General features: G+C 40.0%; 1 protein-coding gene across 1 annotated transcript; it reads left to right on the forward strand.

Moving 5' to 3' along the window:
• Positions 1–15,522: 15,522 nt before the first annotated feature.
• On the forward strand, positions 15,523–16,768 carry tnfa (tumor necrosis factor a (TNF superfamily, member 2); the record flags this gene model as incomplete). The annotated part of the gene is made up of 4 exons (XM_079258793.1): positions 15,523–15,675; positions 15,768–15,795; positions 15,926–15,982; positions 16,299–16,768. The coding sequence occupies 4 exons, from the start codon at positions 15,523–15,525 to the stop codon at positions 16,766–16,768; spliced, it is 708 nt and encodes a 235-aa protein (XP_079114919.1).
• Between the last annotated feature and the right edge of the window lie 6,625 nt (positions 16,769–23,393).

The raw sequence follows: 23,393 nt of genomic DNA on the forward strand, positions 1-23,393 counted from the left end.
TGAGGCTTTCTCTGCTGCATGTGATCTTTTTGATGGCTTTTCTTTTCTGCAGCCCATTCACTCCTATCAACTTGAGGGCCCTCGTGAGGGTCTGGCTGGGAAAAACCTCTGCACCCAACCTCGATGGGGTAACACCAGGTTTTCCATCCCCTACTCCTAAATTTGCTTGCCAGCTCCTCATACTTGGCCCTCTTCCTCTCAAAGGCCTCTTCCATCCTGTCTTCCCAGGGAACAGTCAGCTCCAGCAGGACCACTTGCTTAGATGTTACAGACACCAGAACTATGTCTGGCCTGAGTGAGGTCTCCATTATGTTCTCGTGGAACTTAAGCTGTCTCCCAAGGTCGACCTTGAAATGCCAGTCCCAAGCTGATGCCAACAGCCCCCCAACCTGTCTCCAGTGCTGCTGTGGCTTCACCCCAGCCCTAACAAAGGCAATGGCGTGCCTTGCTGGGTGTTGGGGTTTGCTGGTGGAAATCCCTTCACTGATGACCTCTAATAAGTCGCCTCAGAACTTGGTCGTAGCGCCAGCGGTATCGTCCTTCCCCAAGTGCTCTTAGGCAACAGTACAAGATGTGCTCCAGCGTTCCAGGTTTCTGGCAGAGTAGTAAATTTAATGTGGAAAATTAATATTTAAATGTTTTAAAGGTATTTAATTGAATTCAGTTTATGTAGACACATACAATTATTTTACTACTAATATTTTTTTATTTCTTGTTTCCTGAGCTGCAGTACATCAGAAAAGAATTAAAACTGTTGCTGCAGCTCATCAGCAGATTTTTTCCATCTGTTTGGTTATCCTGCTCCAAGTTATTGCACGTAGATCCCCCACCACAAAAAAAAAACCTGCTGCGCCGGTTGTAATACTCATCTACCTGATTTAAATCATACCTATATTCCTTTTAGTTACCATGATTTTAAACAAACACATAATTCATTAATTATGCGGCAGAAGATGGATGGATAATTCATTAATGTTTTTATTCACAGCTTTAAAAAGTTAATGACACATTTCACTAATAAATCTGTGCTTTATGTTTATGATTCATTTTAGCCATGAAACGTAAAAGTACACTCTCATAAGACGGGAGAATGCACTAAATGTCCTCCTCTTTAGCTACTGCTCCACATTTAATATTTCTGCTTCAAGTCTTCTAGTTTTTGGTCTTTTTCAGACATTACTTGTGGTTTGGAAACCTAAATCAGCCATCCTCACATTTAAATAACTTCCATTGTCTACTGCTCAGTTTTACAACCAGCAACGGTGGTTGTAATAGACTGTAATAGACTGGTGACCTGTCCAGGTTCAACTGCTTCTCGCTCAACGATTGCTGGGAGAGACTGCAGGTTATTGCGACCCTGAATAAGCAGTTAAGAAAATAGATGGATAGATTCGTGCATGGATGGATGGATGTCTCAGCAGTTTGGTGTGACCACATGGTGTCACTGCAAATCAAGCTATTCTCCTGTCTGAGGGAGGAGGAGAGTACCTTCAAATAACATTCAACTTCCCTACACAGCAGTACACCTTAAAAAGAGTATTTGGGTTGCAGTTGATCTCAAACCCCTTTTTTTCCCCTAATGAATCACACTCACCAGTAATCCTCCACTGAGTCAGTAATAGAGTTATGTTTTTGATTCAGTTCACTTGAAATGAAGAGAATAAAAGACTCCACTGGATAAGTTGCTTCTATGGAGAGGTTGAAGCCTCAATGTTGAAACTGAAATATTAAATGTTTTCATTTAAAAATTTACCTAAAATATACCATTTTTAAAGATGATTCGTGTTTTTTTTAAAAAAAAATTTTCTCTTTAAAAACAGAATTGTGACAACCAACCCCACAGTGTGGGACAGTTAAGCCCACAGTGGAGATGCTTGTCACAAAAGCCCATGTTGTATTAGCCGGTCCATATTTTCAGGACAAATTTATGGATCCAACTGTGGCTAGCAATTTGAGAATATATATATATATATATATATATATATATATATATATATATATATATATATATATATATATATATATATATATATATATATATATATATATAGAGCAAGAGGAGAGAGGTATATCGGCTCTCGTCGTTGCGACAACGCCACCTTGGGAAATTCACCCAAGGAATTATTTAACAGAAGGCACACAAGTTTGTCCACTAAAAATATTGGAGACTTGTTCCAAGTTTAAGAAGTTTTATTTAACCATTAAAAACATGAAAAACTAAAATGCAGCACCAATTTAAAAACTTGCAGGCGAGGCTGTGGAGAAAGGGGGGGGGGGGGGTGAAAAGACCAGTCATGAACTGATCAGCAGGAGACCCACAAAGGGATTTATCTGGAGGAAGGTCAGCCAGCAGAAATTTTTACAGTGTAATACATGAGGACAGGTAAAGAGATACCTGTTCTGTGGTAAACATGCTGATTCAGATCGGTTCATCACCAGAACTTCACATGTTTCATTAATGCACCATGAAGACAAACGGGACTGATGGCTCCTCCACAACGGAGCTTCTCCAGCAGGCTCAAACACCACACACAGTCATTTCCCACGTTAACATCAATCCCACAGGTTTTCTGCCAGAAGGCATTCAGAGGACGACACGGTCCGTTCAACATTCAGCACAGTGTTCATTCCACCTCCAAGCAGTGGTGGGGATCTTGTAGCTGTGGGTGAAACCACTGACATAATCAACCAACCATGTGGAAACTGTGTTCGTGTTGCAGCAAAGGAACAAGCATGAAGATGCAGCTCAGTGGTTTCCCTCAGAAAAGGAGACAGGAAACCAGTTCTTTCATGTCGAGTTTCTTTCTGCCTGGTTTCAGCTACCTCTACAAACTACAGAGATCCATCCCCCCCGTTTCCTTGCAGAGCTTCTGCTGGCTTTGTCCAGGCAGGTAGAGAGCAGAACCCTGCATTGCCTCATGTTTCAGCCTCCGTTGCACAATCCTGGTGTTTCCTTTGTTTCCCTAACAGACGGCATCCCATCGTCTCAGATACATGTGGTTCCTGGTGCTTTCTGACACTTAATCACATGGATTACTTGGAGTTTTCATTTCTTGACTTGAGGTCAGCAAGGTCACTGTAAATTTTCATGCTGGGTTTGTTTATTTATTCATTGATTTATTTATCTATTTATTTATTTATCTGTTAATTATTCTGATCCTTCAACAAAACCAGCTTTTAAAGAGTTTTTTGTACCTGTCATGTCAATAGAAACAGAGACAAGATAAGACTAGATAAAATCTGTAAATCGCAGGTTAATGACAAATAACAGAAAGCTGATTAAATATTTTCCTTCAGTTTTTAAGGCAGCTTTATTTATACAGTACCAAATAACAAAAGACATGTCAGACCACATTTACAGGTCCATTATGTAGCCCTTATGGTGACATAAGGTGCTTTGTGTTTTATCGAGCAGCACTTTGTGAGTTTTAACCTGAAAAGTGAAAAGTTACTTCCTTACATAAATAGAAAAAAGTGAACCTGCAGCATGCAATGTTATTCCATGGCTACGTATTGTCAAGTCATGGCCATAGATTACTAACGTGTGGAAAGAAGATGACTAACTTGTAGTTCTTTGTGGGAATTTATAGCTGTTGCATGCGTGTTTATATATAATTAGGATTTAATTTGATTCAGTTGGGGTGAGTAAGATAGTAACAAGCTCCATCAAGTTAAATCCTGTACCTACAAACAACAACATTTAGATGAAGCGATGATTTCCACTTTCCAATCAGGCTCATTAGAATTTTTTCCATGTTAATGTAGAAGAGCACCTTTATCACCTTGCTAAGATTCATATTTACACATCCATATGAGGAACAATTATTCACCAGAAACGGATGAGTCAGTGTTTTTATTATTACTTATTATTAATGCAACCAGTAAAAAAATAAAAGTGTGTCGACCATCATGTGATCAGTTATATGGACACGTTAAGAGCTCTGACATCAGGTGTGCTAAAGCCACAACAGATCTATCTATCAGTTTATCTATCTATCTATCTATCTATCTATCTATCTATCTATCTATCTATCTATCTATCTATCTATCTATCTATCTATCTATCTATCTATCTATCTATCTATCTATCTATCTATCTATCTATCTATCTATCTATCTATCTATCTATCTATCTATCTATCTATCTATCTATCTATCTATCTATCTATCTATCTTTCTATCTATGCTTCAAAGAAGGAACAAGAAGAAGTGAAAGGCCATTTCTAACTTTAAAAGCTGAATGACAGAAACTAGCCGGGGTAACCACGGGGTTTTCCCATCCTGTCCCCAAATAACCTTTCTAAAATCCTCCACCTGAAACCTTCCTCTGCTTTCTTTTCATGTGGTCGGCTTTGTTCTAAACAGACTTTACGGAGGAGTAGTTGTTACTCAAGCTCCTGTTGCTGTGGGGTGGGGTTCTGTCGAGAGCAGCAAACCTGAAGGATACATCCACCATGTGGAAGCACATCCATCAGTTTTACAGTGTAGTTCAACACTGTGTAGAACGAGTTGCAGGTTTCAAACCAACATTTCACTCGTCATAAAACATAAACGCGTTTGAATGTCCAAACTGAGATGTTTCATCTTTTCAGGGAAAATATCAGCTCGTCCTGAATTTGATGACAGCAACATATCTGTAAAAAAGTTGAAATTATGGCAACAAAAGACTGAAAAGTGACCAGCTTAACTACCAACAGGCCATTAACATGTCTGGGTAAATAGAAGAGCAGCTGAGATGCAGGCTTTATATCCCTGAAAGTAAAACTGAGAACTTTTTATCTTCAAACACTGACAAAACAAACCCAGATGGAAAAAAATGTTTGGCGTAATTATGGCCAGAGTCTGTTGTTTTGTTTGGTCCACATTTTGTCTTAACTCCACGTGAGTGTGGCCCAGTACCATGACTCAGAACCATGACCTCCAGATGTGGCCAAGTACCATGACTCAGAACCATGACCTCCAGATGTGGCCAAGTACCATGACTCAGAACCATGACCTCCAGATGTGGCCAAGTACCATGACCTCCAGATGTGGCCCAGTACCATGACTCAGAACCATGACCTCCAGATGTGGCCCAGTACCATGACCCAGTACCATGACCTCCAGATGTGGCCAAGTACCATGACTCAGAACCATGACCTCCAGATGTGGCCAAGTACCATGACCTCCAGATGTGGCCCAGTACCATGACTCAGAACCATGACCTCCAGATGTGGCCAAGTACCATGACCTCCAGATGTGGCCAAGTACCATGACTCAGAACCATGACCTCCAGATGTGGCCAAGTACCATGACCTCCAGATGTGGCCCAGTACCATGACTCAGAACCATGACCTCCAGATGTGGCCCAGTACCATGACTCAGAACCATGACCTCCAGATGTGGCCAAGTACCATGACCTCCAGATGTGGCCCAGTACCATGACCCAGTACCACGACCTCCAGATGTGGCCCAGTACCATGACCCAGTACCATGACCTCCAGATGTGGCCAAGTACCATGACCCAGAACCATGACCTCCTGATGTTGCCAAGTACCATGACCTTCAGATGTGGCCCAGTACCATGACTCAGAACCATGACCTCCAGATGTGGCCCAGTACCATGACTCAGAACCATGACCTCCAGATGTGGCCAAGTACCATGACTCAGAACCATGACCTCCAGATGTGGCCAAGTACCATGACCTCCAGATGTGGCCCAGTACCATGACCCAGTACCATGACCTCCAGATGTGGCCAAGTACCATGACCCAGAACCATGACCTCCTGATGTGGCCAAGTACCATGACCTTCAGATGTGGCCCAGTACCATGACTCAGAACCATGACCTCCAGATGTGGCCCAGTACCATGACTCAGAACCATGACCTCCAGATGTGGCCCAGTACCATGACTCAGAACCATGACCTCCAGATGTGGCCAAGTACCATGACCTCCAGATGTGGCCCAGTACCATGACTCAGAACCATGACCTCCATATGTGGCCAAGTACCATGACCTCCAGATGTGGCCAAGTACCATGACTCAGAACCATGACCTCCAGATGTGGCCAAGTACCATGACCTCCAGATGTGGCCCAGTACCATGACTCAGAACCATGACCTCCAGATGTAGCCAAGTACCATGACCTCCAGATGTGGCCAAGTACCATGACTCAGAACCATGACCTCCAGATGTGGCCAAGTACCATGACCTCCAGATGTGGCCCAGTACCATGACTCAGAACCATGACCTCCAGATGTGCCCCAGTACCATGACTCAGAACCATGACCTCCAGATGTGGCCAAGTACCATGACCTCCAGATGTGGCCCAGTACCATGACCCAGTACCACGACCTCCAGATGTGGCCAAGTACCATGACCCAGTACCATGACCTCCAGATGTGGCCCAGTACCATGACCCAGTACCATGACCTCCAGATGTGGCCCAGTACCATGACCCAGTACCACGACCTCCAGATGTGGCCCAGTACCATGACCCAGTACCACAACCTCCAGATGTGGCCCAGTACCATGACCCAGTACCACGACCTCCAGATGTGGCCCACTAGAACACTGCTGCAACGAAAGGGTGCATTCACACCGGTGCCATTTAGTCTGCTGTAAATGACCCCAGACGTGACGTATAAAGATGGCGGATGTCTGGCTGTTGGACAGATTCTGTTAAAAAGTAAAAAAAGTAAAAGCACACAATAGAAATTTATTGTTTCATTGGGGTGAACAGGACGTTTTCTGTCAGGGCCAATCAATGAGCTAGATTTGCTTTGCTGTCTCTCTGTGGTTGCTTCCCGCCCTGTGAGCAGCTGTGTGAACTGCATGACTGCATGGGGTTTGGTCTGCCTGAGTAAAGTACAGCCTGAAAGCAAAGGAAGGTGCGGCAGAATTTCCCACCTAATTAAACTAATTAAACTGAGCCCCTCGAGCTATGCTGGAGAGAATGCACTGCATTTCCAAGCCTGCACATCAGTTTAGTATTCCTACTGGCTGTTATCCACATCCAAGCCAACAACTGGCTTCTGGACCACATGTGACTAACAAGACACTTGCCAGAGCTGCAAGCGGCAAAGGTAGTCCAGATTAGGCGCACATGTGTCTGCTATCTGGGTAATATCATGTTCGGATTGAGAGGATCTGGAAAAGTCTCAACCAGCCTGTCACAACTTGTGTTTTTCTGCATGACGAACACAGTCCAGTCTGAAACTCTGACTGGTTAAATGTCAGACGGCTTTCACTGAAACCTTGTTGGGATGTTGTGGAGCTTTGAAAATGGTCTCTAACACAGGGAAACATGGTTTTTCTGATAAATTTTCTACACACAGACACTGTCATAGCAGACATGGCTGACCTTCTGGTCATGACTCAGACCAGCCGGGTCATCACCAGTGAACAGCTGTCAGAACTCAGTCAGCACTCAGCTGCTCCTCCTGAGGTGAAATTCAGGTCTCTGCTTGTGATTGGTCCATCTATGGTGCTGCCAGCTGTACCCCCCTTATACACGTGTTAGTCAGCACACCTGTGCTGGTTAAGCACGCTGATGAGGTTGTGGTTATTAAGACTGGTTATGGCAGAAACTCTCCCAGCTGTGCTGACCCAGTCTCTGGTCTGACAGAAGCTCTTATCACACATCTACCCTAGTTGTAAAAGTGGCTCCCAGTTTATTACTAAACACAAACATCCCAGATGAAGAATGCTGGGTCCTGGACCCAAAAAGCAATCAAAGATGGAAAATTAAAGTCTGCACCTCAGACGATGCTCCTTTAGGTTTAGGTTTAGGTTTAAGTTTAGGTTTAGCTTTAGCTTTAGCTTTAGCTTTAGGTTTAGGTTTAGGTTTAGGTTTAGGTTTAGGGTTAGGTTTAAGTTTAGGTTTAGCCTTAGCTTTCGCTTTGGCTTTAGCTTTAGGTTTAGGGTTAGGTTTAGCTTTAGCTTTAGGTGTAGGTTTAAGTTTAGGTTTAGCCTTAGCTTTCGCTTTGGCTTTAGCTTTAGCTTTAGGTCTAGGTTTAGGTTTAGGGTTAGGTTTAGCTTTAGCTTTAGGTTTAGGTTTAGGTTTAGGGTTAGGGTTAAGTTTAGCTTTAGCTTTAGGTTTAGGTTTAGCTTTAGCTTTAGCTTTAGGTTTAGGTTTAGGTTTAGCTTTAGGTTTAGGTTTAGGTTTAGGTTTAGGGTTAGGTTTAGCTTTAGCTTTAGCTTTAGCTTTAGCTTTAGGTTTAGGGTTAGGTTTAGGTAAACGTTATTCATCCCTGAGGGGAGATTCAGGTTCAGGAACAGCTCGTCCAGATTTTACAGACAAACATTTAATATTATACACAGGTCATAGGTCCGAGTAGCCTTAGGTCTCGCAGCTGGAAATCCAGCGCTGCCTTACAACAGATAAAAAAAAGAGGTACATCAGGATCTATGGTGGATCTTTAGAGATACAATTGTGACGTTTTGGGAGCCAGACCTTCTTGAGACATTTTCATCACAATTTGTCCCATGATAAGACAATCCTCCCTATGTGGAGCGTCCAGACAAGCGGTTTCCAAACTCAAATGGTTGAGGATCAGAGAGTTGAAAGTTGATAGGTTACACTGAATGCAACAGTCTGAGCCTCACTGTGGTAAATAAGTGGAATCAGAGAAGAAATGCTGATTCAGCAGCATTTCTGACCCTGAAATATGGCAGAAAACAAACAAGCAGTTCATCCCAGCTGGATCAGAGACTAGAAATCACAAACAGCTCCATATGACGTGAGTCAGTGTGATTGTATGTATATGTATATATATACATTTATATACATATACATACATATGTCTGTATATATATATATATATATATATATATATATATATATATATATATATATATATATATATATACATTTATATACATATACATACATATGTCTGTCCTATATTCTTCTTCTGCTTGGGTTTTATTGGCAGTTCGCAAACCTTCTTCACCTGATTGCCTCCCAGGTGGCCTTGGCTGAGGAAGGGGTGTGTGCTGGAAACGTGGTTTCTTCTTCTTTAATTAAATATAGGTTAAAAGAATTTCCAAATCATTATTTTCTGTTTTTATTTACACAATGTCCAAAGTATGTTGGAATTGTGGTTGTATTTTCTGCTGTTGTATTTTCCTGAATGGCAGGAAAAATTATGTAAAAATACCACTGCTAATCCATATGTTAAGAGAATGTCCTGAATTACACAATGAGCATGTGATAAGTGATATCACTCATGCTGCAATCACACTGACTCACGTCATATGGAGCTGTATATATATATATATATATATATATATATATATATATATATATATATATATATATATATATATATATGTATATCTATGGCTATCTATATATATACATATATATATATATATATATATATATATATATATATATATATATATATATATATATATGTGTGTGTGTGTGTGTGTGTGTGTGTGTGTGTGTGATGTAGAGAAGCATAGAACTGTCACCCAATGCTTTTTAATAATAAATAAGGCCTTATCATGTTATAACATTGTAGTTTTATTGTAAAAAAAAAAGTGAAACAAATCATGTTATAACGTTGTAAGTTTCACATTTTTACATGATACGGTCTCAGTTTGCTTTTATTTGGGTGACAGCTCTACGCTTCTGTAACACTGAAGACATTAAAAACTAAACTGCAATAAGTCAAACATCACTATGGTAACTGAAACCAAATTAAAGAAAACAAAAACAATAATTAAAATGTTAAGTTTTCATGAGTAAAATCATAATAAAATCATAACATCCACTTACTGTTCAAGTACACATACTTACTGGGCTTATCATACAGAGTTATCAATATGAAATTCAGCAAGCTGTCAAAAACATTTAAAGTTTATTAAAGGAGCTCAAAACCCATCTTTTTAATTTGGCTTAAACTTAGTATCTATTTTGTTAGTGTGGATATTTTATTTATTTATTTTTTACCCAATTCTTTTTATGCACATTTTATTCCTATTTTTCATTTTATAATTGATAATACTGCTTTTATAATCTTTATTCTATTTTTATTTGAAATATTTATTGTTTTATTATTTAGCATATGTTCCTCAGAAGAAGCCCTCTGCACTGGGTGTCATACTGGCCGCGGGGCGCCTTTCATGTCTCTGGTCTTTAGACCGTGATGCTGTAGTCTGGTCGACTCCTGGTGCAGACGGCTCCCACGATGGTATATAGTATAAGTATGTAACTAGGTAGGTGTGTGCATGATGTTTGAGACAAGTGCCCCAGTACCATGACTCAGAACCATGACCTCCAGATGTGGCCAAGTACCATGACCTCCAGATGTGGCCCAGTACCATGACCCAGTACCACGACCTCCAGATGTGGCCCAGTACCATGACCCAGTACCACGACCTCCAGATGTGGCCCAGTACCATGACCCAGTACCACGACCTCCAGATGTGGCCCAGTACCATGACCCAGTACCACGACCTCCAGATGTGGCCCAGTACCATGACCCAGTACCATGACCTCCAGATGTGGCCCAGTACCATGACCCAGTACCATGACCTCCAGATGTGGCCCAGTACCATGACCCAGTACCACGACCTCCAGATGTGGCCCAGTACCATGACCCAGTACCATGACCTCCAGATGTGGCCCAGTACCATGACCCAGTACCATGACCTCCAGATGTGGCCCAGTACCATGACCCAGTACCACGACCTCCAGATGTGGCCCAGTACCATGACCCAGTACCACGACCTCCAGATGTGGCCCAGTACCATGACCCAGTACCATGACCTCCAGATGTGGCCCAGTACCATGACCCAGTACCATGACCTCCAGATGTGGCCCAGTACCATGACCCAGTACCACGACCTCCAGATGTGGCCCAGTACCATGACCCAGTACCACGACCTCCAGATGTGGCCCAGTACCATGACCCAGTACCACGACCTCCAGATGTGGCCCACTAGAACACTGCTGCAACGAAAGGGTGCATTCACACCGGTGCCATTTAGTCCCCTAGGTGCCCCTAGGTGGTGGCCGTACCTTTAGCCACACATTTAAATGCAGTAACTACATGCAGCAACACATTTCAGTTAGTTTCTCTTTGAACGCAGTTTTCTCTACTTCAGTAAACTCAACTGAAATGCTTTAGTTCTTTTGTTTGCATGTACATTTAGGAATGACTGTATTTTCAACTGTTTGGATTTTTCTTGTCAGACTGCAGTGGGGCGGCTCCCGCCATGTTTTATGGTCATGTGGTCTGGTGAGACTTTCTGGTGCAGAGCAGGTGCAGTCTGAAGTCGGACAAAGTTTCAAATCGACACACAGTCCTTTGCTTCCAGACGTGTTGCGCTGCATGCAGCCAATGTTAAATGTTAAATGAGCCCAGTGTTTAAGTTCCCTTTTGTTTTCTAGCTTGTTTAGTCAGTTTTGTTCCTTGGTTGATTCACTTTGTGCTACTTAAACGTTTTTTTGTTGCCATTTTGAGTTTGGTTTTGGTCATTTGACCTGTTTAAAAGGCCTGATAATTTAATTGTTTTTTTCTAAAAATAAAACCCTGTTCTTTTCTGAAGCACCTCTGTTCAGCACATCTTCACCAGCTTGGTCCCTTACACCATCCTTGTGTTTTATTTATTGTATTGACAATCGGAAATATAAAACATGACAACAACACTGGAGTCATGTGATAAAAAAGTGAAACTTTTTGCACATCATGTACACAGCTAAGTCATATACTTATCATATTTATACACACACACACACACACACACACACACATATATATATGTATATTTATATATATATGTGAAAGATACTTAAAGGTTAATATTTTGTTAAGTGATATATATATATATATATATATATATATATATATATATATATATATATATATATATATATATATATATATATACATATACATATATATATATATATATATATATATATATATATATATATATATATATATATATATATATATATATATATATATATGCATATAGATATATTTCACTTCACAAAATATTAACCTTTAAGTATCTATCACTTTGAGACAAAAATCATACACATGTAAATCTATTTATAATTTTATGACCTCCCATCTGAGCCACAGCAAATAGAAAGCAAATTCATAAACAACTATATTTTGGATATTTTAAAAAATGTCTCAAATAAAAACGGCTCTCTGTTAATGATGCACCTGAGCCCCGTGTTGAGGAACCAGACCGCCTTTGGCATTCTGTCCGCATGGCGGACTGACTGGATGTGGTCTAAGAGATGCCATTGTTAGAAATTATTTTTGACAGGTTCTTCTCTGATTATGCAGTGATAAATCCCAGGAAAATGATTTTTTTTTTTTGTGTTTGTTATTGAAATTTGTTCATTCCAATGAAGACACGGTCATGTTTTGTTTTTATTTATGCTTTATGAACCTGAAAGACGTCATAAGTAGCCTCTGCTACTTTATCTACAATTACTGTAACAGTTAAACAGATCAAGTGCAAAATATGAATATAAACATAATAAAACCCTATTATTTGACCAAAAAATCTATCATTTAACCGCCGGAGGTTGCCGCTTGGTTTTACCACCTTTTAATCCAACGTCAGGCATCAGGATAATCCTGTTTGTTGGATCAAAGTTCTCCAGATCCGTCTAAACAGTCCTGAACAACACAAACTGAAGGCTTTATCCAGTTCAATGGGATTAAATTACATAAATCCATTCTGATTTTAAAATCCTTCTTTTCCTTCTGAACAACCCATTTTCAACATATGATCCAATCAAAATCTGATCAGATTGCATTGAGCGATTGGAAGAAGAACTCTTCCAGAAAGAGGAAGCATGATTTTTATAAAATGTATTTTTTTCACCCAGGTTTGTCTTTTTCTGCATGTGGTTCAAATCTGCATTAACTACTCCTAGTGGATTATCTGAGAGCTGAAGAAATGACGAAATCATTCTGGAGGATTTCCAGTAAAAATTCCGTGCACAATGCAAATCTACATCTTTAACCTGGATGTTCCACTTTTAACTCAAAGTTTTTGGTGAGAGAATCAAAATGAGTCTTGATTTTGAGAGGTCTGATTATGTTTGAGCTTCATATCAGCACCATTACACCACGATCCACTCATAATCCAAAGCACAAGAACCAACATATTTTCTTCCTATAGAAACTTTAAAAGTCTTGTGAAGCAGCAGAGGCAAGGCAGGTTTATTTGTTCTGCACAATTCAACGACAGGGTGATTAAAATTTCTTACAAAGACATTTAAACATCTGAAAACAAAAAGCATAAATTAAAATGAAAAATGAGAAAGAAAGGAAAAGGAAGGAAATTAGATAAAAACTATTAAAAACGTGTTCAGGTTTAAAAACTCGAGCTGAAAAGAAACAGATCAGACTTGGACTTTTGAAATAAACCATTTCCATGTTACAGCAGGGTCTTTAACCTGGATGTTTCAGCTGATCTGAGCCTTTCTGGGTGCTTGTTCCAGACATGTGGAGAATAGAAGCTGAACGCAGCTTCTACATATCTGACTCTGACTCTGGAAACTGATAAAAGACCGAACCTAAATGACCAGAGGGGGGTCTGGTAGGTTGATGTGGGTCAAGAGGTCACTGGTGGATTTTGGTCCTAAACCAGTCAGAGCTTTTCAAGACCAGCAACAGAACTTTAAAGTCTATCCTCTGGATTTATAAAAAATTCTGATTTAAAATTTTTCAATTTTAATATCAATTTTTTAACAAAAACATTTTTTATTTCAAATAAATAAAAATAATCCATTATAAACTTTTTACATACCTTCTTGGGCATTATGGCAGCAGAATGATGATCTGGCTACTGTGTTGTTTTTTTCCAGTTGAAATCAAGAAAAAAAGACGAGCACAAAAAGTTTTGTACATTTTTTTTTTGTTTTTGTTTTTAAGTCTACAAAAATCAGAAATATCGAAGAATTGCAAGAATTAAATATTATTAACACTCAACAAATCAAAGGAATCAAATCAAATCGGGACAAAAGCATCCCTATTTATTATGTAGTTTTTAAAAGTTACGACTGAAAAATCGTAACTTGTAAAAACATGGAACGAACTTTGTTTATTTCCGTTATACGTCATCCGTCACCCTCTGTCCAATCAGAACCCTTCCCAACCCGCCGCTCTGAAGAGGAATTAAGTGAGGACGTGTTTCATGTAAACCTTCATTTGGAATTATTATTTTCATGTAAACTTGTAGGAGAATTACTTCTGAATTATTAATTCCAAATTTAAAAGCATCATGAGCCACTGATGTGCGCATCCTTTATGGGACACTACCAAGGCAGAATCATTTGCATATGAAAGCATAAAACATGCACAAGTAGCCTTAAGATCATTAATATACAAAGCAAAAAACCACGGCTGAAGTTGTTGCAGTTGAAAGATGTAGGAGGTTTTCTGCTCCAGGACTCAGGAAGACCAGACCTTATTAAGAAATAAAACCTTCATGTTAGTATTGTTCTCCATGCGAGTGGTTAGCGGACTAATTCTCCCCGTGTCCTCCTTCCTGCGAACAGATATGAAGCATCATACTCGTGGTTATTCCCCAAGGTCACTGTTATTACTGTTGTTTACCATGGCAACAAACTTTAAGCTCAACTCTCTGAACAAATGCAACATTTCTTCTCTAACTTTCAAATCTAACTTTTTATTTTTGTACTTGCTGTTTTATGGTTTTAATTTCTTTTATCTTTTTGTTTGCTGTTTTTTGTATTGTTATTAATGATTTATTTCTAATTATTAAAGCTAACTTGACTAAGAGGCAGATTATGGAGAAATCCTCTCGGATTCGCTGTGAGAACATGTGGCCTTTTTCATCGCGTGGTTTTCAGACGACCACCTCAGTTAATTTTCACACACTGAAGCATAAAGATGAATAAATATTTCACTGCAATGCAGGACATGGACGGTCTTTGTGCTGTTGCCTCTTTATAGCTGCATATTTATAGATAAACAGGAAGCCGTAGCTCGTAGGCTGCGGCAGATATCTGAAGTAACACATCAGAGGCAGCTCATTCTTCCGTTTTATGTGGATTGTCATGAACCCACAGTTATTTTTGGTATCGTTGGCAAACAGTCGCCGTATCGATGAATAATAATAATGTTTTTATGGTTCTTTGCCTGTAAAAACAAACACCTTAACAAAGAGTAGGCCATGCATGAAAACACACCTGTATTTAAAATGATGTGTCTCTGGAGGTTTTATCTCCAGATTGTAGTTATAGCAGTGTGTACTGGTTCTACTATGTGAGTATAAAAGGTTTTAACACCATGTACAGGTGTATGTGTTAGTAAGATATGTCATGGAGGCGTGTAGGAGTGTGAGGTTTGGGAGATTCTCTGAGTATCTGGGTCCTTTTTGAGTGACATCATTGGAGTTTCCCCATAGGAGGAAACTGTTTAAATGAGACACTCACCGTGTCAGTTTATAAACAGCAGAAGAAGAACATTCTCATTAACGCTGCCAAGAGCTCAGCTTGACCTGAAGTGACAGAAGGAGCATATCTGGAAGAATGGAAGGTGAATGTAAAGTAACACTGGACCCGACCGAAGCCGAAGAGAAAACATGTAAAAGCTCGAGGCGGACCACGATCCTGCTGACGTTCATGCTCTGCCTCGCTGCTGCTGCTGCTGCTGCTGTCCTCTTCTTCAACACGCATCCCAAGGTACGTCTTAGATCAGAGGAGCAGCACTGGTCCAGCTCACCAGAGTCCAGATGTCCTGTAACTTATTCTTCATCCTCTTCTTCCTCAAACAGAATCCAGAAGCGGATGGAGTCAGATCAGGTGAGCTGCTTTTCTCTGATCCTTTCAAAACGTTCAAGTTTTAGGTCAACATTTGCAGCATGTCACGTCTAAACATCAGAAAACACCGGAGCAGATGTCCTAACCTCTGTCTTCTCTTGTCTTTTCACAGATCTGCATCACATTCTGAGAGAAGTTTCAAACTTAAGAGCAGCCATTCATTTAGAAGGTAAAATATAAAAATATCTAACTTTGCTATGATGAATTTTTGACCTTTCAGATTTAATTCTTCTGAAGCAAAAATGACTTTTGGGGCAGTTTGGAAACTGAGAAGGAGGATCTGAGGATTGTTGAAAACGTTTCAGAGCTTTTAGGAGGAGATTTGAACGTTCGCTTTCTCACTTTAGATCAGAGAAATAGTTTATTAAAAGATGTGCAATCGTTCAAATCAAAATAAAGAAAGAGCTCAGAAAGGAGTGATGGTAAAGTCATTGTTCCATTCACTGTAACCTTCACTGTCATCATCATCATCATCTCTCCAACAGGAGAACACAGCGAAAGCATCAGTGATTCAGTGGAATGGAAAGATCAGGTGGACCAGTCCCACTTCCAAGGTGGTCTGACTCTGAAGAACAATGAGATCCGGATTCCTCGCAACGGCCTCTACTTCGTCTACAGCCAAGTGGCTTTCCGAGTCAGCTGCAGCAGCGAGGCCGATGACGGCTCTTCCAAGCCCCTGGTGAACCTGAGCCACACAGTCCTGCGCTGGTCCAAGTCATACGGGTACAGGGATGCGGAGCACTACGTGCCCATCCTGCACTCCATCCGAACCGCCTGCCAGAAGACGGTCAGCAGTAACCCAGACGCTGATGGTAAATGGTTCTCTGCCATTTACATGGGAGCTGTGTTCAACCTGAAGGCAGGGGACAGGCTGAAGACGAAGATGGAGCAGAATATGCTGGAGCAACTGGAGGACGCGTCTGGGAATAACTTCTTCGGTGTGTTTGCTTTGTGAGGCGACAGGACTGAGGGCAACAAACGGAGCTTCTTCATGGCTCAGCTGCTGCTCCGCTGGAGCTCAACTAAACTGCTGAACTTTAGGAGTTTGTATGAATAATATCTAATGAAGAACCGAGCTGTGACTGCAGTAATGACCAGAGTAATGTATGACCCTGCGTACGTGTCAGGGCGTAATGTTGTGTACTATGTACTCATTATTTGTGATGATCTGCTGCAGTTTTGCTTCACTACAGAGATAGGGATATTTTATTTAACTTATGTCATATTTATTCTATTTATTTATTTGTTATTTATTTATTAATTTTGAATTTTGATGTGTTTTTCTGAGAATTAACCTGCAACTGGTTTTATTTATTAAACAAAAAACTAATGATAACTGTTTTATTACAATTTTATTTTATTTGAAAAAAGATCAAGTATTTTGTGCTGCTATCACATAATTAAAGTCTTGAATAAAATCTATTTTTCAGAGGAAAGAAGGCCTTTGGGGAGTGTGTCCACAGAAACTGTAATGATTAGAAGGAAGTAGAAGTACTCTGTGAAAAACGCCCTGCAGGCGGCAGGAAGTTGTAGCTTTAAATGCTTTGTGGTTACCATGTCAACCACAAAGAACAACAGCCACTGATGTGATGTTATCAGTGTGCATAGTGGAAAATATGAAGTTTGCTCTCACTCAACCCATAATGTCACGTATGGCGCAATTTAAGCACAGTTTACCCTTTAATACTGTTTTCTACTATATGCACAGGTGAAGGAGCGTATTTGTAATTTAATCACTCCCTGTACAATAAAAGTATGTATGTTTTATATGTACATACATTGTATTTACCTCAGATATTAAGAGGGAAATGATGCAGCTGTTATTAATCTAAAAGGCAACTATATATTAATATGATACAATATTTAATAAATGTTTGTATGGAGTAGATAAAAAAAGATAAAACTAATGAGAAAACTTGAGAAGCGCCTGAGCCAGCATCTCCAGAGTCAGTTTGGCCATCGTTTCAGGCAGAGCGGAGACCTCAGGTGTGGTTTGTCCCTACTGGTGCTCACCTCCTGCATGGCGACAGCCATTAAGGCGACCCTGCTGGTCACCTTTTCATGTCCGTAGCTGAGATTTATTTATCTTATTTTATTCATTGTTACTGGATTGTCTGACAGATACCACTGGTTCTGACTGGGTTCTGGTTATTGTGACGTATGCCCTGTATGTCTGTGTTCATAGCTGAAAAGTTCATTTGCCCTTCGCGACAAACACAGAATTGATCAATTAATTGATTAATTGTTCATTTAGGAGTTTATTTTAGGCTGCATGGTGGGATAGTGGTTAGCACTGTGGCCTCACAGCAAGAAGGTCACTGGTTCAGTCCTTGGTTGGGGCAAGGTTTGAGCAGAGACCTTTCTGTGTGGAGTTAGTATGTTCTCCCTGTGTATGCGTGGGTTCTCTCTGGGTTCTCCAGCTTCCTCCCACCATCCAAAGATGTGCATGTTAGATTAACTGGTTACTCTAAATTGCCCCTAGGAGTGAGTGGTTGTTTGTCTCTGTGTGGCCCTGCGATGGACTGGCGAGCTGTCCAGGGTGTACCCTGCCTTTCGCTCCACAGACTGCTGGGATAGGCTCCAGCTTCCCCGCAACCCTTCATTGGATTAAGCGGTTAGAATAATGAATGATTGATTTATTGATTGGTTAGACAATAATAAGCTAAACGTAAAGCCTAGAGGGAATCAAACCTATGAAATCATTTTACTTTTTGTTGAATATTTCCCCTAAGAGCTCAGCTTTATGGTTATGTTGAAATAAGATGTAAATGAAAGGTAGTTGTTGTCATTGTGGCGCCTACTTCCACACCAAATCACAGTCTGAACTAATTCCCTCAAAGGCTGGGTTTGTACAATAAAACTAAATACTATTTACATGTAAAAAAAAACCCACTGAAACCTGTAGTGGTCTGATGATCAGTGATGGAGCATAACAACCACCCAGCATGACTTGGTTCTGTTCATTCATAATACTTCACATAATACTCAGTGTAAAAGTTTCCGTTGTAGTGCCTCAGCTGGTAGGCAGGGTGGAAATGAGAAGGGGAACTCCCTCCCAGCCTGGGACTACCCCTGCTTCCTCCTTCTGCAGCCTACAGAGTAACACCACATACCACCAGCGGAAAATATTGATCTCATGGCAGGAATTTACATGACGTTTCACCCCTTTCTCCATTTCATATTTTCATTTTTACTTTGGATATTTATAGATTTATAGAGGATACTGGTCTGCTGTTGTAGGTGATGCACATGTGACTGGTAAAAATGGGAAGTTTGGGAAAAAGAAAACACAAGAAAAAAAAACTTGAAATAGTAATAAAGGAACCATAAAAGTGAAAGATGTTAAAATAAAATACAAAAATAAAAAGTCCATAAAAAGCCACAAAGCCTCCTGATGGTGAAATAAGTGAGTTTCCCTCACTAGCTTACTGGTCCAAACTGGAAAACAAGGCTGTTTACACCCTCTGGACTGAAATAAACTTTGATGAAATAAACTTGTTTGGGTCATAAAGAAATTCAGAAACTATGTGTGAACTACATAAAGCTAATTTTTTAGTTAAAAAAACAAAGACAGGTGTTTTATATTTGGGAAATTACCAAATATATGGAATTTGATACTCACCTAATGTATTCAGACCATAGATACATATAACATTACAGTAATTATTATTAAATAAGTTCTATATTAATCAATATTAATATCTTAGTAAAATGGGCCATAAGGGCTATAATTGATATTGTGTAATAGAATATAGAAATATGCAATGTTTTGATTTACAGTATGTAACATGATTTTCTGTTATTTTGTTGTCTTTTCATCTTCAGTTGCTTGGAACTGAAAATGTTGTATATTTTATGTATCAGACCCTCTTTTTATACACAGTCTATGGTCTGATCCCAGGAAGAATAGCTGCAGTAATCCTACAGCTAATGAGGATTCTATTAAAACAATAAACAATAAACCATTCGCATTACATAAAAATCTGATAACTCAGAGTAATCAGATTACTGTAAAGATCAGCTCTAACACATCTACATCCACTTCATAAATATCTAAAAAAAAAAAAAAAACTCATTAACAGATAAGTCAGTCCCTGAAATGATGCATAACTGTAACATCAGCTGATTTGTGGCGATTACAACATAACCGAAGATACTGCGTCAGATAAGGAACACCAGGATTTCATCACCATTATGTCATTATGAGAAATCAGACTAACACGCCCATATTTCTCCCACATACTTTAAAGTCTTCCTGCATTTAGACACAAATATCTGATTCTTTTGTCTTTATTCCAAAAAAGAAGAAAAAAACCGATTAAAAAATTAAAGTCAGAATTAAACAAAATACAACATATTCTACTTAGCTGCTTCTTGTTCCCACATTAGCAGCCAGATGTTTGGAAATAACAGGACATTGCATCAGTTTGTACGTACTCCTGAAGAATAGATGGGAAGTGTAGACTGAGGTTTTTAAAATTACAAACCTGGATGTTTGACATGTCAGAGCTCGTTTTTTAAGGTACAGATTGTTACTTGTTGATATACAGGTCAATACATGATCCCTGAAACAATCTGATAACTCTAGAAATGAGATAATTGTTGGGCATGTAAACAGGCTCAGTGTTCAGGCGTAGTTCTCTTCTGTGCATGGATTTTCCCAGCAGTCTCTGAAGGCATCCTTCTTCAGCGCTGATATCCTGATGCCTTCCACCCCGGACTGCTGATTGACAGGTCGTCAGAGTTACTCTGTTCGTCTCTGGACCTGACAAAACTTCCTTCCTCTTTTCCCTCAGCCCCGAGGGCCTGCCTGCCTGGGCATTTCCATCATTTCTCCTCCTTGTGTTTTCTTCTTGGTGAATGGATCTTGGACTTGGATTTTTGGATTCTGAACTTTCCCCAATTTATCTCTGGTGAGAAGATTCCCTTCATTTCTCACTGGAATCTTTCACCCAGCGTGCCGCTCGACTAACCCTCCCGTCGTCTTCAGCCATATTTCTGGTGGATTTTTTCAAGGAAGGATTGTGACAAAATGAGTGAGACTGTAATTGTTCACCACTAACATTTACCTTTTGTCATATTTGTCTCTTTAACTTTATTCTGTTAATTCTGTTGCCAGGTAACCATGCTGCCATTACTACCCCGGGTTGTTGGTGTTTGCTTTGTGTTGCATTTTTCATTGTATTACCAGTTAATATTATTCTCTGTTTAACTCCACGTTGCAGGATAGGTGTTGGGGAATGGCCAACCCAGCACTTCTGCAGGTGTGAGTGACGTCTTAGATTAGTTGATTGGGAGAAACCAAGTGAAGGATTTCCTCTTTTGTAGTTTCTTTAAGTGTTAGTTTATTTGAAATAATGTATAAGAACTGGTATTCCTGTTGTGTATTTTAGTTTGTTTAGGAATTTGTTTTGTTTATTAATGTTGGTGTAGAATAAGGTTGCTGGGGATAGTGATATGGGGAAGTGGTTTAAGCTAAATCAAATCAGGTGTGTGTCTAATGGGGTGTATAGGTAGTCAGTTTTAGCTGACTGAGGAGAGAGAGAGAGAGAGAGAGAGAGAGGGAAATGATGCAAAACTGCGGACTGATTGTCTGCTGATCTTTAAAATTGTATGATGGACAACTCTTGGAAAATAAAATGTTCATCTTTAAGGAAATCCCAGGACTGCTGATTCTGTCTACGTCTGATCTTCTTGAACCTTGGACACACGTCCTCACAAGGATCACTCAGATTCCACTGTGAACCGGCTGCCCAGACTCCTGTCACAGATAATGAAATCTTATCCCTGATCCTGAAGTTTCTGATTCTTTTTGGGTTCCATCTTCTGTGCCGTTACACCATGGGGTCTCATTTATAAAACTGTCACACGCACAAAACCCGGAGTATGCCAATTATAGTTGACTCCTGGGATTTATAAAAACACAACTTGGCGGTAAAATGTCCCAACCTCCACGCCAGCTCTGACCCTGCCGTACGCACAAAATCTGGAGAAATGGAAAACAGCGACACCACCTGCAGTAAATAAAACCAAAAACATAGTGTGAAAGTGCAAAATCAAATATAAACTTTCCCACAAAATGTGAAAGTTTTGTGAACTTTCACATTGAACCATGAATTGGATTAAGCGGTTAGGAAAATGAATGAATGTTGTACATTGACATTTGCACAAATGAAGAAAATGCATATTTAACACAATCTGGATTTACAACAGAAATGTTGTTAAAAAGAACATAAACCACTCAAATGTGTTCTGAAACAAAGTAGTTCCACATGTGACATGATGCTCCCTCACATGCACAAAATTGAGTGTAGATCCTGATCCTGAAGCAGTGTGTGCGTCCCACACCTGCTTTAAAAATCAGGAAGTTATTTGCTGTTTTCCGTACGTACGCCACCTGTTGTCACCTGTTGCCTTTTTTGTGTCATGACAAAAAGAAAGTGCCAACCTGTTCATAAATCGCCGTATCATCACCTTTCTGGCGCCAATAGACTGATTCTGCTGGGTCTGAATCAGCTGAGATGTTGTCCTGTCCTTCACAAGGAGAGAAACATGCCTCAGTCTTCAGTCTGACAAAAGATGCTCTTTTCTCTTTTTCTCTCTTTTTCTCTCTGCAAGGTGTTTTTCTGTTTTCTCTTCTTCTCTATTCTCTTTCTGTCCGTCTTCTATCCCCTCCGGTTCAGTTCAGCAATACAAACTTTATCATACAAACATTTGTGCAAAATAAACAGAAAAATAAAATAAGGATCCAGAATATCAAGGGGAGCATCGTATCTATAATGCTCCCCTTGGCAAAGTAAAAGAACACAGCATCTAGACGATCATTCTGTCTGCTTAAACGCTGGACAAGACAAAAAAAAAAAGCTCCAGTATTTTAATGAATGTTTCTTTTGTGTATTTTCCATTTGTGTACAATCTCACTCTCTGTTCCAAGTTACCACAGAACCTGTAGCAGGAGATGCGTTTAAGGACTTGATCTTCTTCTGTAATCTACGTTCTGATCAGCTTTCCACAGAAACTACCCTTCAGGTGCGGGAGCTGTTCTTTACTGCTTTAAACAGACTTGTGTCGTGTGTTTGTCTCCTCAGAGACGGATCAGAGAGGAATTCTGACAAAATCTGAACAATTTTCAGGACGTTGCCTCTCGTTTCGCTTCATGTCGGAAACTCGGGTGGAATTCACAGCTCAGACTCCAACAGACCAAATTATTCTTATGACTTTTTAAAAAGGGAATCCGAAAGTTTTCCTTCCTCTCAACCAAAAACTGAGAAGTGTGATGACAAAAGCAGAAGTGTGAAAGGGAAGTGCTGCAGTGCATTTCAGTTTTTAGCTGGTTTATTTATAGCTGTGGTGATGTGTGATGTTCATAATGACCTCCAGCAGGGTCGGTGTGAGCCGTGGAGAGCTCTCTGAAATCATCATCCACAGGTTCGTTGTGCTGTTTGAGACTTTTATCCTGCCTCAGGTTGTTTTACCATCCATCTCCAGGAGGTTTAACAGAAAACGTCATACAGCCTTAAAATAAATAAAGCAGACAATAATCAGGAGCACCCAGCTGTGAAACACATGAATCACACCAA

This window comes from Telmatherina bonti (assembly GCF_933228915.1).
Source record: "Telmatherina bonti genome assembly, chromosome: 19".
Classification (NCBI taxonomy): Eukaryota; Metazoa; Chordata; class Actinopteri; order Atheriniformes; family Telmatherinidae; genus Telmatherina; species Telmatherina bonti.